At 39.3% G+C, this 13,400-nt stretch overlaps 1 protein-coding gene across 1 annotated transcript in view; it reads right to left on the reverse strand.

The window, feature by feature from the left end:
- Nucleotides 1–11,310, reverse strand: part of LOC136795612 (1-acyl-sn-glycerol-3-phosphate acyltransferase alpha-like) — a 31,982-nt gene extending 20,672 nt beyond the window's left edge. Inside the window, exons 1-2 of the mRNA XM_067046756.1 lie at nucleotides 11,272–11,310; nucleotides 3,755–3,956 (exon numbers count right to left, since the gene is read on the reverse strand). Of these exons, the coding sequence (XP_066902857.1) occupies nucleotides 3,755–3,954 (200 nt within the window). The 5' untranslated portion in view covers nucleotides 3,955–3,956; nucleotides 11,272–11,310. The remainder of the gene's footprint in view (nucleotides 1–3,754; nucleotides 3,957–11,271) is intronic.
- Nucleotides 11,311–13,400: the final 2,090 nt, after the last annotated feature.

A 13,400-nucleotide genomic window follows, 5' to 3' on the forward strand; every position in this document is an offset into this window, starting at 1 on the left:
ATAAACTAACACGTAAAATGTATATAAGAAGGATTAAAAGGAGAAATAAAGCAGTGTTATTCCAGAAAGTTAGTAATATATTTCAGAGCCCCTTTTTCCTTCTTTTTTTTTTATTATCTTTACCCGACTCCACATAAGTGGTGCCGAAAGCCGGGTCCGCTGGTAACTTTTTTTTTTAATTTCTTTCTGTTTTAAAGAAAACGAAAAATTATTTTTCTTTCTTCTATCGTGACTTACGCAGTTTCATCATGGTTAACGACGAGCAATCACGGTTAAGAAAGCCGGTTAAGAACTTCCCGCCGCCTAATCAAGCGGGTCCTACGGCTCCTGCAACACCTCCGGTAATGTCCCCCCTACCAGAGACCACGTTGTCTCAGGCGCATGCCAATATGTTGGCTAAGCTAAAGGTGAGGACAGCCACGTCGCAAGATCTAAGGAAGACTATCTCAGACCTAGAACGTTCTTAGGTGAGATCGGCGAACTTAACCACTTCCTCAATGGAGGCGATCGTATCATAGGAAGAATGGAGGCTAAAGTATCGGAGGACCTGCTTGATAGAAATGATGCTATTTCGCTGAAGGTGGCATTAATTTGTAGAATTAAGCGAGAGGGGCTTACGGAGGGGGAAGATGGACTCCGGAGGAGGACTTTTTCTATAAGTTCCGTGTGAGAGCAGGGTCAGTCGAAGGGACAGTATGCGGCACCGTTACTTGCCCATTTCAATTTATTCATAGAGAAGATGAGAGAGACACAGAGCGCGGAGGTGGTGCAATGGAAGACGAACTTCCTGGATGTGATACTGAAGGTACAGCTGGCAAAGGAAACCAACAAGCAAGAAGGACTGCCACGTGAGCGCACATTTATAAAATGTGCCCAGGATATGATAGATGCAAGCGCCCGGGAAGAAGATACCAGGATGGAGGTTGAGGAATGGAGGTGGAATAGAGTTACGTATACCCGCCCGCAGATAAGGAATACGGGAAACCGATGGGATATTCGGTTGAGATGGAAAAAATTCAGTTATCAACGACTTGTGAGGGGAGGAACACCGCGAGTAGGGGTGGTTAACAAGACGGGTAACTGGAGGGAGTTAATAGCGGAGCAATACGAATATATTCTTCAAGCAGGAAAGACGGGTAAGACAGTCCATGAAATCCCATTAAAGCGAGACATGGTTACGTACGTGAAAGAAAGAAAATATCCTCAGGCACTCCGACAACACATTCGGGAAGAACTGGAGAGTCTTAAGGCATAATAGTGGATAGTATTTCGCCATATTATAGCCCTTTGTGGACTGTAAAGAAGAAGATTCTACCAGGGGAAAGTCGTAATAGATAATAGAAAACTTAATGAGAATACGGTAGACGAAAAATATCCGATCCCAATATTAGAGGACATCCTAGACAGATTAGGAGGAGCAATCATATTCAACACCCTTGACCTCAAAGCTGGATATCACCAAATCGCAATGGGAACCAAACGCAACCTATGGGATCACACAAAACGGCCTTCTCGTTTGAGAGTGAACTACATTATAAATTCACCCGTATGCCGTTCGGGTTGTAAAACCCACCAATCACGTTCCAACGCCTGATGGACTAATTTTTACGAGGCTTAGATGAATCCATGTGTCAGGTCTACATGGACGACCTTCTCGTGTTTAGCAAGTCCGAAGAGGAGCATATAAGGCATCTGGAAAATGTCTTTCAAAGGATTCGACAATTTGGGTTGAAACTGTCACAGAAAAAGTCGGTGCTAGGTCGGGAGCAACTTTTTATTAACTTTTTGGACATGTGATCTCAGGACAGGGAATCAAGCCTGATCCACAGAAGGCGATCCAAAAGATGACAGTGCCAAGGGATGTTAAGGGAGATTTGTGCCAGAAATGGCAGAATTTTCAGTACCCATTAATAACCTCCTAAAGAAAGGAAGCCGAATGATCGTGACTCCTGCCATGGATAATAATATCCGCAAGTGTATGGAACAACTGCAGAAGGAACCCGTCCATGCATTTCATAACTTCGAACGGTAATTTACTATTACGACAGATGCTAGCGAGTACGCACTTGGGGCGGTGTTATTTCAGGAGAGGGAAGGAGCAGAGCGCCCAGCTGCGTATGCAAGCAAACGCCTTACGGATGCCGAAATGAGATATAGCACGCTGGAGAGGGAATTGTTGGGGATAGTGTGGGCCGTAGATCATTTCCAAACTTATTTATTTGGGAGTAAATTCAGGGTACAGACCGACCACCGCTCCCTCCGTTGGGTAGATAAATTCAAGGAGTCCTCTGCGAGGGTTGCCCGTTGGAAAGAGCTCCACAATCAATACAATATCGAGATAGTGTACAAACCGGGAAAAGAAAACGTAGTGGCTGAATGGCTATCTCGAGCGCTTATGGTAAATGCCATCGAGGAAGATCGGGGGAGCCCTCCGGGGATGTGAGACAGTACCTGCGAGAGTGGACGCCAGGTGAAGAGAAAAATTAGGGATGGTCAGGAGCAAGACGAAGGAGGCCCGTCATCGGAAGACGATAGTTCAACCGGGGAGAGACCTGTGGAAATGGACGAAGTCGACGAAATAATCAACGACAAGCCAAGGCAAATCATCTGAAAGACGAGTACGTCCGGACTGATGAAAGTAGATTACAGCAACTACGGACGCAGTACGATAAACACCATATGGACTCAGCCGGGAGCCAAGGAAGACCTCATTTGTCGAGCACTAAAAGATGCGTCTAAGGCCGGGCGGACTTACCATATTTATGTGGGCAATGCGGTCATCTGGGAAAAGACTAAAAGATTCTGGCGATCGGAAAAATTAGGGGTAGACCGCGTGTTCGTGCGTTGCTTGAGGATGGTTGATACAATACGGAACAGCAGAAAGAAGTGACGTTGGCGTACCATCAGGGGAAGACGAATCACAGAGGAGTAAACGAGACGATGCAAGCCCTGAAACGTAGAAACGTTTGGTGGGATATGAAGAAAACTATACAGGAGGTTGCAGGTACTTATAAAATATGACCGCCACCCATCAAAAGTGATACAGGAAAAAACGCCCACGGCTGACACGCCCCTTGCAGACCTTCAAATGGACACCTTCTCCTGGAAGGGTTATAAATGAATAACGGTCATGGACCTCTTTAGTAAAGTCCCATCTCGTTAAGGAAAAATCAGCAGAGACAGTAGTAGGAGCGTTGAGACAATGGTTTCAGTTCTACGGCATTCCCGACAGGATTTCATCGGATGCAGGGAGGGAATTTGATAATAGTGCAATCCGGGAGAAAATGAAAGCGTTTATCTATATTCCTTTTGCTGACCGCAACCCCAACCATTTTCTAATTATTTTTTTTATTTTACCGAAAAATAAAAATCCGGGCCAGCATATAATCTTCTCTGGAAAATCCTTTACATTTAGCAATACCCCCGTTACAATCAGATGAATGGTATGGCAGTGCATAAAGTACGTGCATTTTCAGTCATTAAAATTTGAATGATTAACAAATAAGTTGATTTATTAAGCTAACCTCTTCGGTAATCTTATTTTTGCTAATTGAAATCTTCAGTTTAATAATTTGACTAATTATTTATGTTGATTTGCTTTTCTTTAATTTATTTTGTCTTCTTCGTTTTCCTCAAACCTTTCTTACTCAAAAATAATTTTCCCAGAGCTCCTGGGAGGAGGGAAGACTTACACGGGGGCTCTCAGTTCAGGTGACAATTACAGATAACATGCAAATTAAATTAAAAAACTTACGTCAAATTGTGAAGGTTCCTTGGCCGTATGATACCCAATGGTAAAAAAAACATGGCCGTGAGTAACATAACTGTTCCAAAACCAATGTAACACGTGTAGTATCGTAATTTGTTATTGGGAATCAGTGGTGAGCATATTAAGGCCACGATGATCAGAGGAACGAGATATTGCCAGCTCATTACGTCACAGAGGGTCACCATTTCTGAAAGAAATTTGGATAAACTTACAAGTTGAGACAGTTAACAAAAAATAAATTGTTAGTTTATAATCTTAAAATTCTTTCTTGAGACTGGCAATTTTTTACTAAATAATTCAAAACACTATCCAAATTATAGTCTCAAAACATTTATTTCTTTTACACGTCCAACGTTTCGGCCAATTCGGCCATGTTCAGGGACAATCTACTACAAAAAATTTGTTCATTATATGTATGATCCTACAACCAATTCAAATATTTAACATTATTATTTATAATTTACCTTACCTTAATTCACTATGAAACATATCATTTAACCATTCCAAAACCTTCATACAGGATATTCTGCCCAGGTCAAAACATTTATATCTATGAACAACATTAAAAGCATTAGGTTCATAGATATAAATGTTTTGACCTAGGCAGAATATCCTGTATGAAGGTTTTGGGCCATTGCTCCATCATCGGGTATTCTTCTTCTTCTTCTTCTTCTTCTTCTTCTTCTTCTTCCTCTTCCTCTTCCTCCCTAGTGCCTTTCAGCGTGGAGGCACCACCAATCAAATCAAACCCCTCGATCCCGAGCCAGAACCCTCATAGCATCCCAGTTTATTCATCTTTTCTCTCCCACTCTGGAGATGTAGTCCTTCCATTGCATTCTGGGTCTCCCTCTTGGGCGTTTTCCTGTTGGACTAGCCTCAAAATATTTTTTTGGATCCCTGTTTTCACTCATCCAACAGAGATGTCCAAACCATCTGAGTTGTCTCTTTTCAATTGTATCCTTTACGGAGACAGTTCTAACGTCCTTTCTTGTCCTCTCATTTCGTATGCGATTCCTCCTAGATCGGGCTGCCACTCTCCGTAGGTATCTCATTTCTATGGCAGTGACTGTGCTTAGATGCTTATCAATTGGTACCCAGCTTTCACTTCCGTAAAGGAGGGTAGGTAAGTATATAGCCTTGAAGATATTTACTTTAGCATTCCTCTCAACCTCCTCCTTCCCTATAACTGTGTTGAATAGGCAGCAGTATATTGCGTTTTCCTTCTTTATCCTATTGGATATCTCTTGGTCTACCTTTCCATTCCTGCTAATCACTGTTCCTAGGTAAATTTTCTCGTCCACCATTTCTATTGACTCACCTTTGCAAAGTATTTCAATGTTTTCCTGTTCCCGGCCTATATACATTATTTTACTTTTCCTGACATTGATGATCATTCCCTTTCTTGCCAGCTCAGCTTTCCATTCAGTTACAGCTTGTTGTAGGTTCTCTTTATTAAGGTTAATATAACAGGTAACCTTTAAATACCAAAGGTAGTAAAAGGTAAGACACAACACGAATTACTTTTTCTTTCTACACAGTAATGCACTACTAACTCACATTTTATTTCTGTTTTAGAGGGTTCGGAATTTTAGAGGGTTCGGAAAAAAAAAAAAAAAAAAAAAAAATTAACACAACAGTTATTAAAAGATTAACACAACAGTACTGGCCAAACAGAGCATTAAAATTTCTTTTCTTTTTTTTTGTTATGTCTTTACTGACATTTACGACTTTTCATAATAATACATTGGTAAATTTGATGTAGTATGATACAGGCATGTACAGAAACTACACATTGGTGGCACTCTACAAATGTTTTCACACTAGAAGGTCTCGTGGCCATCTTCTTTTCAGGAGCCTTGAAAGATAGTTAGGAATGCAAGAGGAAAAAAAGGTTAAAAAATTGTGGGTTTGGGTGGTTAAGAACTTTATAATGGAAGGAATGACATCTGGTTCGGGCTAGATCAGTTACATAGGGAACATTAAGGTTTTTATGTATGATTTTATTTGTGACAATGTAAGGAACATTGAGGATTTTTGATTGTAAGGATTGGATACGAGAGGAATTCGAACGTTTAGTGGAGCCTCAAAACTTAGTTTCGTAAGAGGAACATTATTACAGGATACTGTAAGGCAGTCGGTAGGCTTACGACTAAGAGTAAAAGTGATTTGATAGGATTCGTTGGGATTTTATTTTATTTGTTGGGGGTTTATTTTTACCCTTCAATTTCGGCACCATTCTTCGAGGGTTGTGATATGGGATTAGAGAGATTGGGATGCGAATAAAACGATTAAAGGATAGTGTTAGGATTGGTTGGGATGTCAGTTGTATAGAATATATAGAGGATTGCACCGAAGGTACTTCCATGAGGAATACCAGTATATTGAGAGAAGAAAGATGAATTGGAACCATTTTGGTTTACTTTGAATAATCTATTATTGAGAAAGGAACGGATGATAGGAAATTATGCAGGAGGTAGGAATTTACACAGTTTCTAAAGCATTTCTGGGTGCCATACTCAATCAAAAGCCTGCTCAATATCGAAAAAGACTTCCGCGCTCCAAAGAAGAGCAGACAACGTCCACCACTCGACGAAATCGCTGGATAGTGGTGCAGGATGTTCAGAATCTAAACTGGTGATCAAGGATTATATGATCGGAATCCAGGATGGGGTATAGGTGTTTTAAAATGAGTTTTCCGGGGATTTTGCCCATGAGTGGTAATTGAGAGATAGGACGGTAAGAATTGGTAGAAGAAGGTTGAGTGTTCCGGTGGCTTTTGGTGATCAGGTATCATTTTAACTATTGATAATTACTTTAATTTTGCTTTCTCGTCATCCATTCCTTTCTCATCAATAGATTATTCCAAGTAAACAACAATGGTTCCTATTCATCGCTCTATTTTCAATCTGCTGGTATTCCTCAAGGTAATATCCTTGGTCCCATCCTCTACACCGTCTATACAGCTGACATTCCAACCAATCCTAACACTATCCTCACCGCATATGCCGATGACACATGTTTGCACGCTCTTAATAATAACCCTTTGATCGCAGCCCTCGAAGAATAATGTCGTAAATGGAGGATTAAAATAAACCCCATCACATCACTTTTACCCTTCGTACCGCCTTAAACCTTTAAACCTACCGACTTCCCTACAGTCTCCTTTAATAATGTTGGTGTTACTCCTGTCGAACTGATCTGCTACCTTTAACTACATCTGGACAAATGACTTGCCTGGAATCCTCACACAAGACCCAAAAGACTGGAAATTGCACTTGGATTCCGACTATTATAACATTTATTAGACAAACGGTCTGAAATGCCAATCCATTACAAAAGATCTGTCCACGGTAAGACGTAGGTCCCATAAGTCTCACTGTACCTAGGGGGTACGACGTGGTGCGTCTCACCATACTCTCCTCTGCACTCTCCTTGGACGGATCATCCCTGAGGTATGTATAGTCAATATACATCATCGCCGTTTCTTTCAGGGTGTTTCCTGGGCCCCTCCAACTTTGATGGTAACCATCATTTGTATTGGCTTCACTTTGCCCAGCGTTATCCTGTACGGGATACCCAAGGTATTCTTCTCCGACTCCTCTACGATGAACTCGACCCAGGACTTCTTCTTCTGCTGAATAACGCACGCCGTTATTTGTGTCAAACTACCCTCAAACACTGCAAAGAACCAAATATCCTTGGAATTTTTTACTGGATATTTTTTGTGCGTAGAGTTAATAAAGTATTCTTCCCACGCTTTGTTTGTATAATCTTATTTCTATGACCTTGCATAGGTTTGATTAGCTAATGGTGCACATTACTGCAATCTACGCTTTTCCTGCAGCTGCATTGTATAGCAATGCATAGTTTTGTACATTTTCCTATAAAAATTCCATGGCACTCTTTCTCCAGGAGAGTCCTGGTGAAGCCCTGCAAAGTGGGGTGAAAGTAAACAATTCACGTACAGTCCTTGTAAACTGTATTACATATACATATCTCAATAAAACTATAAAAAAGGGTTGCCAAGTGTAGCTAAAGGCTATTTACATAAATTAAACTTAAAAATAAAAGTATAATTTGTGCAGTAACATGAAAAAGATTATATTTACAAAAAAATTTCAAATTTATATTTACAAAAGTCACAAACAAACTAAAAACAAATAAAATAACTACATCTCGTGTATTCTAATCTAGTGGTAGCGTTATAAGAAACTCTATATTGTTCATTATGGACAGTTCTCCTCTTTCTGGATTCTTTGACATTTTCTATTGTAACAATATTATGTTCGTTAATGGCAATTACTCTGAATGGGCCCTCATACCTCTGCAGCTGTTTCCCTCTGCAGTTCTTTCCCTCTGCGGCTACTTATATACCATCGTTCCAATTTTTATTTTTCGTAACAGATCTCGGACATTTATATCATGTAGTTCTTTCCCCTTCGAATTCTGACCCTGAGTTTATGTCCACAACTTTTGTAAGACCAACCCATTACCGCCGAATCCATCCTCTTCTGACAATTTACCGCGTTAGTCCCGGCGTAGCTTCTAAATCCCAAAAAGAATTTCTAATAGGCTAAATCCCGTGACGTTCTGACGTGCACTCTATAGGACTGGATAAGAAGGAAGATACATGAGATACACTAAAGTGGAACGTAACAAAGTAATATATGTTAAAGAATGCTGATACGCTCCGGAAACAAATAAAGAGGAATTCGAAAATTCAAGGAGGCAAGGAATCAACACCTTACGTAGTCCGTTGTGGGTGGTTCGAAAGAATGGTGCGCCAGGTGAAAACTGGAAGAAATATCGGAAATATGAATCTGAATGTATGAAATCCTGGTATACAGTAAATCGGTTACGGACCATGTAAGTTCCTTCAGAGCGTATTTAAGAGAATGCATGAGTTCAAACTAAAACTATTAAAAATTAAAACATTGTTGGGACAAAAACGGGTATATTTTATGCAGCATACTAAAACTCAGGAGGGATTTGACTACTTGTGCAGAAGATAGAGGCCAGGATGGTGGTGCCGAACGAGATAAAAGGAATCAGGAGGTCGTTAAAGGGATTAAACTACCATCGTAGTTTCGTCCCTGATATGACGCAATACCTTGCTAAGAAAGTGTAGCTGGATACAAATGATAATATTGGGCAAAATATTCGAAAACAAAAATCAGTTACAGAAGAAACCAGTACTAGCGTTTCCTAACTTCTAAAAGTAATTTACGATGGTAGGAGCATGTTAAACTATTTGTGGGCGATAAACCATTTCATATGAAACGGTTTAGAACCCAGGCGAACCACAGACCTTGGAGGCACAGCTAAAGGAATCGTCTATGAGAAGTTTCCTTGGCGTATCACTAAGACAAAATAAATCATCGTAGTCTGAACGAGACGTTCCAAGTATTGTGGCGAAGATATTCCTACAATCCAGGAGATTATTAAGATATACAAAGTTAATGGGTTAAGATCTAAGACTTTTCGTTTTTGAGCTAGGAAGACTACATACAAACAGAGATAATATTTTGCATAACTTCGTTATTTGTACTCAGATCTTGAACATTTTTGGAATTTCAATTTTTTATATATATGTACATATTTTTACATATGTATGCTCGTAGTTTGTGTTAGTATTGTTTTGGATCATACACATGTAAAAATATGAAATTTCAAAAAAATTCAAGGTTAGTTTGTGTTTGTATTGTTTTGGATTATATGCTACCATTGTATGGTGGCACAATCCTACGACCAGGAAATCCCAAACTTGGCTTGAAAAACTTCAGAGACTGGCGTGTCTTATGATAACGGGAGCCATAAGCACCACTCCTTCTGCAGCAATGGAGATTCTGTTGAACATATAGATATAGAACCTCTACACACAGAGATTGAAGCTTAGCAGAGCCCTTAGCTCTGCATATAGGCTTATGAAACTAGGAACGAACTACCATTCCTTAACTATGAGGGACATGGTAGACTGTTCAGGAGGATCAATGAAGACGGGATCCTGCCTATGCATTCGGATCATCAAGAGAAGAAATATAAGAACACTTACTACAGTGTAAGGGTTGATGGCTCAACCCCACACAAGCCGTGTAATGGGATAAACTGCTACACAGACGGATCCCTAATGGAACAAGGATCCGGAGCAGGGATATGGAGGATGGATAAACCTAATCAAGGCACATCCATCTCTTTAGAAAAGCACACCAGTGTTTCAGGCTGAGGTGTTTGCAATAAATGTCTGTGGCCAGGTTTTAATAAAGGTGGGCATGAGGAGCCTTTCCCTCATGCCCTCCTTTATTAAAATCACGATCTACACGGATAGTCAGGCGGCCATCTATGCGCTGGATAACTACGCAACCCGCTCCAAATTGGTGGAGGAGTGTAAGGCTAACTTGAACTCTCTCTCCTTGGCCAACAAGGTGTGGGTGGAATGGGTGCCTGGACATAAAGGCATTAAAGGAAATGAGAGAGCAGACTGCCTAGCAAGGAAAGGAGTATGTTCCTCTCACACCTGACCCCATATGTGGAATTAGTCTCAGCCATACGAAGAAGTATATCAAAAAGATTGCTGAGAGCAAGGCCGGGTTACTCTGGAGAAATACCAGAGGGATGGAACAATCAAAAATGTTCCTCAAAGGACCCTGCCCGAAAAGAAGCAACTGCCTTCTTAATATGGATAGGAGTATCTTAAGATGGGTGACAGGACTATACACGGGACACTGTCAGCTAAACAAGCATCTCTATAAAATGAGACTGATAGAGTCCCCTATCTGCAGGAAGGAGGAGAGACTGCTTACCACATCATTTGCAAATGTGATGCAGTGGCAAGAACACGATTCCTCATCTTTGGTAAGGATCGTATCTTGGATCCCAAACTTTGCGAAACAGTGGATCCTTATACAGTGTCCAGATTTGCAAAGGCAATTGGCCTGTTTTAAGCAGAGGAGGGACGGCGTACAATAGGACATCTGAGGCCGCGGTGCTTCTTGGCCGGTATAAAAAAAAAAAAAAAATTGTTTTGGATAATTTTATAACTAATAAAGCAATATATGACAACAATAATAATGTAATGACAGTTGTCAATTAGCTCATCTTGATTCTCTTCCTCACAAGCTAGAAGAGTCAGCAAGGCACTAAGTAGTCGAACTTTCACACAACTTCCACTTTAGCCATGAAGTTTTGGAAGGAAAGGTTATAAAAAAAGTTGCTCAAAAATCCACTAGGAGCTCTTATGCATTTAATACGACTTTAAATAGGGCCGCTCACAATCCTACACTTATAACATTTAACATGGTGAAACATTTTACATTTAACACAACATGAATACCGTAATATATTTCATTAATAGGAACTTACCTATATATAAAAGTAAATATTTCAATATAAAAAGTATATTATATATAAATTTTATCATAGGGCAGTTTAATATTTCAAAATTCCAAGAGAAAATCCTCACAAATAATATTAAAAAATAATAAAATGAATTAAACATAAAATACCAGACAGGCGCTAAGTGCAGTTGCTTCTGTACCAAGACGATTGCGCTGAATGATAGAGAATTCTTGTTTATTTAACTAGTTTTAGTTGCATTATTAGCACAATACGTAAAAAGTGTGTTTTTTTTTTATCATTTTCACATATTATGAGAACAATTGCGTATTCACAATATTATCATTTTTCTCCTCACCGCTTCCTGCTGCACCTAAACTGAGCTCTGTATTTTACTGTATCGTGAATTTTTAGTGGAAACGGTCTTATATTAACACTATATAGTGTGAAAACTCGTTAGTGAATTACAGCCAAACAATGAATTTCGAAAAAGAAAAAAAAAATCTCTATGTTTTATCTCAGGATGCGCTCGTCATCAGTGGATAAGTTAGAGAGAGAGAAATACTTTATTTATCTATGCTGCCTAAATACATTAGGTTGCTATTTCACACAGCATACTTATCAATCCGTAATCGAGCATATATAAATTACACATACGTGGTATAATAAGATATAAAGAAAACAATTTTTTTCCCTACAGTTTCCTTTTACAATCTATTTCGGTCTATACACCAAATACAAATGTTTCAATTCATTCTTATTTTTCTTTCTCATTTCTGCTCCTCCAATTTCACCATTTCATAATTTTTTTAACTCTCCCGATCAACAAATTCGCTCTCCGGAATTCACCCTCCCAGATCTTCTTCAGTGACCCGCTAAACAAATTCACTATTAGACGGCAATGTGAGATCAGACCATCATTCATAGTCACAGCAGTAGATCAGTTTACCAAAAACAAACAAATAGATACATTTTACGAGAATACGACTGACACATAGATTCAAAGGAAAATATAATAAAAAACCGGCTACAAGAAACACTTGAATGGATAAATAAGTTATAAAAAAATATATATAAAAATAATAAAAATAATAATACTAATAAAATAAAAGAATTTAATGAATAAGTAAGACAAAACACACAAATCGACAGGTCCGCATATTAAAACAAATAAATAAAACAATGAATAATCTCCGAGCTAATTCTCATGGTGTATTGATGGTGTATGAACCCCAAGGAGTCCAAAATAATATTTTCTGCTAAGATCACAATATCCCTGATGCTAACACCTAGGCCTTCTAAGAAGCTCCTTGTTCTATCTGGTATTGTTCCGCGAGATCCAAACCAGAGGCCTTAAAATAGATTCTATTACGGATAAATAATTTATTATTATAAATAACTTATTGTTGTTGTTGCGACCAACATATGATCGGTAATAGATTATGGAAAAGATAATATAAAAAACTGGGCCCCCCATAGCTCAGTGGTTAAGACACAGTCTTACCAATTTTGATGTCTATTGGCGGTGCCGGTTCGAATCCGGCCTGGGACGTTGACTTTTTTCTTTGAGTGGCGGTCCCACAAAATGAAGAACTTTGACCCCAACCACGGTTAGGCAGTATAGGACTCCAATGGCAGTCTTGCCCGAAAAAAAATATATAAAAAACAACACAAATCCGCTCTCAGTTGTTTTTTATACTCCAAATAGAGAGATGACTTCTTAACCTCTCAGTGTTACGTATCGTCTCTATTGTCTCCTCACTCTTATTGTAGTGAACTTCAATATAGTTGCCAGCATCCTGGCCTCAGTCGTCATCATTTTAGCCACGGCGGGTGGACACTACTTCGGTTCATCCTACAAGAGGACAAGGCTGGTGGACGTACGTCCTTTTGTCGATCTAACTCCTGGAGAACATCCATCCAGGACAATAACCGTGATCTAACCACAGTGATATAAAGACCTTCTTTTGTTCAACTTAAGAAAAAGAAAAAAAAATGATAAGAAATCAAATACAATTAAACTAAAAAGTAATAAATGAAAAGAAATATAATTTCTGCTAGTATACATATTTACAATTATAAACGAATATTTAAGACAAAATATATAAAGCTTTTTTGAAACTTTCAATTGTTATTCTTCCGGAATTGGGTGGACAAAAGCTAGTCGAAGAAACGAGATATCAAGATTGAAAGGGTGTTAGAACTACGAATAAAGGAGGGAATAGAATTCCATAGGGAAGAGGAACGAATGAGGAAAGATCTACCAAAGGCTGCGGTTCGATGGGCAGTTACATATAAG

This window comes from Halyomorpha halys, unplaced genomic scaffold (assembly GCF_000696795.3).
Source record: "Halyomorpha halys isolate HHAL.00 unplaced genomic scaffold, Hhal_1.1 Scaffold506.1, whole genome shotgun sequence".
Taxonomy (NCBI): Eukaryota; Metazoa; Arthropoda; class Insecta; order Hemiptera; family Pentatomidae; genus Halyomorpha; species Halyomorpha halys.